Source organism: Lactuca serriola, chromosome 1, assembly GCF_051521515.1.
Source record: "Lactuca serriola cultivar US96UC23 chromosome 1, Lser_US96UC23_V15, whole genome shotgun sequence".
NCBI classification, from domain to species: Eukaryota; Viridiplantae; Streptophyta; class Magnoliopsida; order Asterales; family Asteraceae; genus Lactuca; species Lactuca serriola.
The window spans coordinates 104,939,066-104,943,254 of NC_136408.1; the positions used below are offsets into that span (position 1 = coordinate 104,939,066).

Sequence of the window (4,189 nt, forward strand, 5' to 3'; positions counted from 1 at the left end):
CCGACTCGCCGAGTTCGCAGCTTAAACCCTGCGCCTCATCCCGCTTCTACTCGGTGAGTCAGTCCTTCAACTCACCGAGTCCAAGGCTAAAATGAAAAAATAAATGAAGATTTAATAATAGAATACATACCAAGAACCAGGTGCTACATAAATGGTCGCAGGAAAGTTCACCTGTTTTCGGAGAACAATTCAGTGGTGTTGGTGGGTCTGTGTTGGTGGTGGTCGCCGGAAAACAACTATTATGTGCCCGTGCTGGCTATTGTGGTGCCTTAACAGACAAGAATCAAGAAATCAGTAAAGGAATCGAGGTCGGAATAGAGAGAGAGAAAGAGAAAGGAGGCCATAATGTCGTCGTAGTCGTCGGAACTCGAAGATATTTGCTGTAAATTGATGTCGGATTCGTCGAAATTCGAAGCCCTGTCGACAGAAATAGATGGCCTAGTCCGACGAGTTGCTGGTGGAGGCAAGTCGGAGAAGTTCCTAGCTGAAAAAAATGTTGGAGAGTTCGAATGTGAAAAGAGGTTCTTCGAGTATCTAAACTGGGACGAAGGGGAACAAAAGGTGCTACCTTTTTGCGGCGACTCCTTTAGCGGAGACTCGGGATCCTTTTGCGTAGACAATTTCGAGGGAAACAAAGGATCAATTTTCTGGTATTTTTGGTCGTTAGATCTTACAACGTAGGGCCAATATTGTTTCTGAAGAGTGTCACACAGATCAATATCAATAGCGGGGACACCATCGCCGCAAAAGGTGTCGTCGCTATTACCTGGGCGAAAGCAATCCTGACCGTTGGATCTTGTGGGAAATGTACGGACTCGATTGAGTGTAGCGTACGTTTGTCGGATTGCCGGTTCCTATGATTAGCAACGACAATATTAGCGGCGACGCCGGCCCAATAGCAACGAAAATACCTCATTCGTCTGATGTCCAAATGCCTCCTATCGTTGCTAATGAGGTAGTCTCTAATGGTCGGATTTCTTGTTGTGATAACCATAAGAATAAATGTATCTTTAAAAAGATATTAAACATGATTTTTTAGGATGTTAACAAGAATGATGTATAAATCGGTCTTATGGGATTTTACTGTAAAAACCCGTCGAAATCATTCTTATGAGATTTTATCGTTCCCAATTTTTCTTTTGGATTACGTCTATGAAAGCTAAGTGGTGTATAAATTACATGCTTGTAAAAAAAAACATGAATGATGGCATTCTCTCCTTCCACAAAACTCCAAACTTCTACCTTCAAACCAAAATGACTTCTTTTTGTTAAAATAATAGGATCAACTACAATCTAAAGCTGAATGAACGACTTAAAGAACTGTAGATTCATACTTACAACCGAAATCAAGGCTTGTTGGTGTAAATTTTTAAATGTAGATGGATACGTACGAGAAAATGTGAGATCTTTGTCAAATCTATCTTTAAACAGTAAATACACACTTTTTAAATCTATTTCCTTATTTTTCACAATGAACCTTCGTGATGGCATAGCTTCAATCCTTTATCTTTTCATATTTTTACAATATAAGTACTTCAAATGAAAACAAACAAATATGAAATTACAAACAAATCTTTTGTCCAACATCGCGAAGTAGGAGTGTTTGAAACGAGATATCCAAATTATACGATATCCGGATATTTTTCGGATACTTTTGGAATTGGGATATTTTTTAACACCCATGATTTTACCAAAGAATAAACAACATACGACATGGACCCTTTTTCAATCTACTCTCTAAAAAACTAACGGATAGGGAACGAGAATAGTTGAAAAATAATTTCTTTTTGGAATACATATCAATTGTATAAAATAAGTGACCAATTTTGTAAATTAGTCCCATATAAATCCAGGGGCCGGTTGGTGGGCAGTAAACCCTAATTTCTCAATTTGTTTGCCTTTCTATTATATTAACCCCTACAGGTAAAAACTACTTGGTCGCTTAAGGGATGATGAGTACGTTTCTACCTCATAAACCACCATTTGTATTCTGTTGTTCATGCTTTCTTTTTCGCAAACTCTATTTTTTATGAATATCGCTGTCAGTTTATCACGTATCCCTCAAAAATCAGAAATCAAGAAACTGATACGTATTACATGCGTTCGAAAGATAGAATAGTTGTTATTTATGCATGACAATCAAGTATGAATGGTTAAGCTAGGTTTTTCCAGTAAAATTATGTATCTTCTCTGTATATAACTTTCCCCTCAATATTCCATAGCGCTGTTTTAAACCATTATGATGTTAAAGACACTTGGATTATCATGTATTGCTGTCACAAAAAATGTTAATATGTGAGCTACAGTTCCTAAAATTGCATACAACCATTAAATCATAAGTACTGCGATTCTGCAAAAAATATATGTTACCACAACCAAAAGTCCGAAATAATTTAGTTCTATTTACTTAAAATCTAATGACAGGGAAATCTAAAAGGATGTCTGAACCTTGTGCTGAAGAAGATAGGATCAGCAACTTGCCAGAACACTTGATAGATTCAATCTTAGCGCGGGTCCCAGTTGGGGATGCTGTGAGGACAAGCATTATATCAAAAAAGTGGAGGTGTGGATGGACCACGATGAGGGAACTTGTTTTTGATGAGCAGTTCTCTGAAAAATTTGCAAGAAACAGAGCTTCTAATTATCATAATGGGTTTATAAGGATTATAAACAAAGTCTTGTTCCTTCACAAGGGTCCTATCTTGAAATTTCATCTCCATATACCATACGTACTTCATGATAGCTTCAATGAAATTGATCCGTGGTTGTCATTCTTATCAAGAAACGGTGTCATGGAACTCATTCTTACTAATTCATGTCGACGTTATGAACTCCCTTCTTATTTTTTTTCATGTTTAGAATTAAGAAAGTTGAAATTGGAGAACTGTTTCTTCAAGCAACCACTTGAGTTTCAAAGATTTCTTAATCTTGAATATCTTTATCTCAAGAAAGTTGATTTTGGGGCTAACTTGTCTGGAACTCAAATCTCCTTACCACAGCTAATGGATCTGTCCATGCATTCGTGCACAAATGTTAGCAATTTCAACATCAAGGCTTCAAAATTGTCCAGTTTGGTTGTCTTAAATTGCCCTGGTGCCATGTTGCTCAGGTTTTTGAATAATCCATCGCTTACTCGACTTGATATACAAGATTTTGTTGAAGGGGAAGTAATAGATTTGGCCAGGGTGTTATGTAACTTGCCCGAGCTTGAAGATTTATCTATTGATAGTAATTCTCTTAAGGTATGATAAGAACTAAACATTTTAATGCTAACCATTTACTCTTCCTCAATTGGAGTATGCACAAGGTGGTGCTTACCTTTCTCATCTAATGTAATTCTCATGAGTTATCAGGTAAGTTAATAATCACTTTCACTTCACAGCTTTTATCTGCAGATAATATTTCAAAGAGCCTTCCACATCTAGTTAATAGTTTAAAGTCTCTGGGGTTGAGGAATTTTCAACTTAGTAATTTGGATCAACTTCATGGTGCTCTTTGTTTGCTTCGGAACTTACGGAATCTAAAACATTTTGTAATAAACGTGAATATGGTAAAGTAAAAGTATATTTATTTTCTCTTATATGATACAAGAAATGGATGCTTAACTGCAGTTACATTTCTATATTTTTTCAGGAGCGTCAAGTTGATGTGGGAGCAGCTTCAAATCATTTGGAAACCCCAAACTGTTTGAAATGTACATTGGATCAGTTGCAGACTGTGGAGATAATATGTTTAGAAGGATCAAAACCGGAACTTTTTTTTATAAAGCTTCTTCTTGCTCATTCCCCATCTCTTAAGGAGATTACCATTACACCAAGTAAAGCTTCTCGTGTTCAAAAAAGACTTGAGATTGCTAAGGATGTTATGCAGTTCCCTCGAGCCTCACCATAAGCAAAAATGTTCTACTTGGATCCGGAACTATAATCATGTAAGAATGTTCAACTACGTACATTGCAATTATCTTCATATTTTCATCCCTAAGTGTGTCTTGTAATTTTTGCAAGAATTATGGCATCCTCTCCTTCCACAAAGCTCTACTATAAACTTCTGCCTTCAAAAAAAAATTTGTATATACTTTTTTTTAATTCACAATGATTTATGAAAATGTAGACAGATACCTATAACCGAAATCAAGATCTCGTCGATGTACTTTTAAAACTTGTAAACCCAGAGAAAGAGAAAATACATT

The 4,189-nt window shown here is 36.4% G+C and overlaps 1 protein-coding gene across 1 annotated transcript; it reads left to right on the forward strand.

The window, feature by feature from the left end:
- The first annotated feature begins 2,417 nt into the window (after positions 1-2,417).
- On the forward strand, positions 2,418-3,899 carry LOC145059782 (F-box/FBD/LRR-repeat protein At1g13570-like). The gene is made up of 3 exons (XM_079007571.1): positions 2,418-3,242; positions 3,383-3,550; positions 3,634-3,899. Exons 1-3 carry the CDS (start codon positions 2,418-2,420, stop codon positions 3,889-3,891), a joined length of 1,251 nt encoding a protein of 416 aa, XP_078863697.1. The 3' UTR covers positions 3,892-3,899.
- The last annotated feature ends 290 nt before the right edge of the window (positions 3,900-4,189 follow it).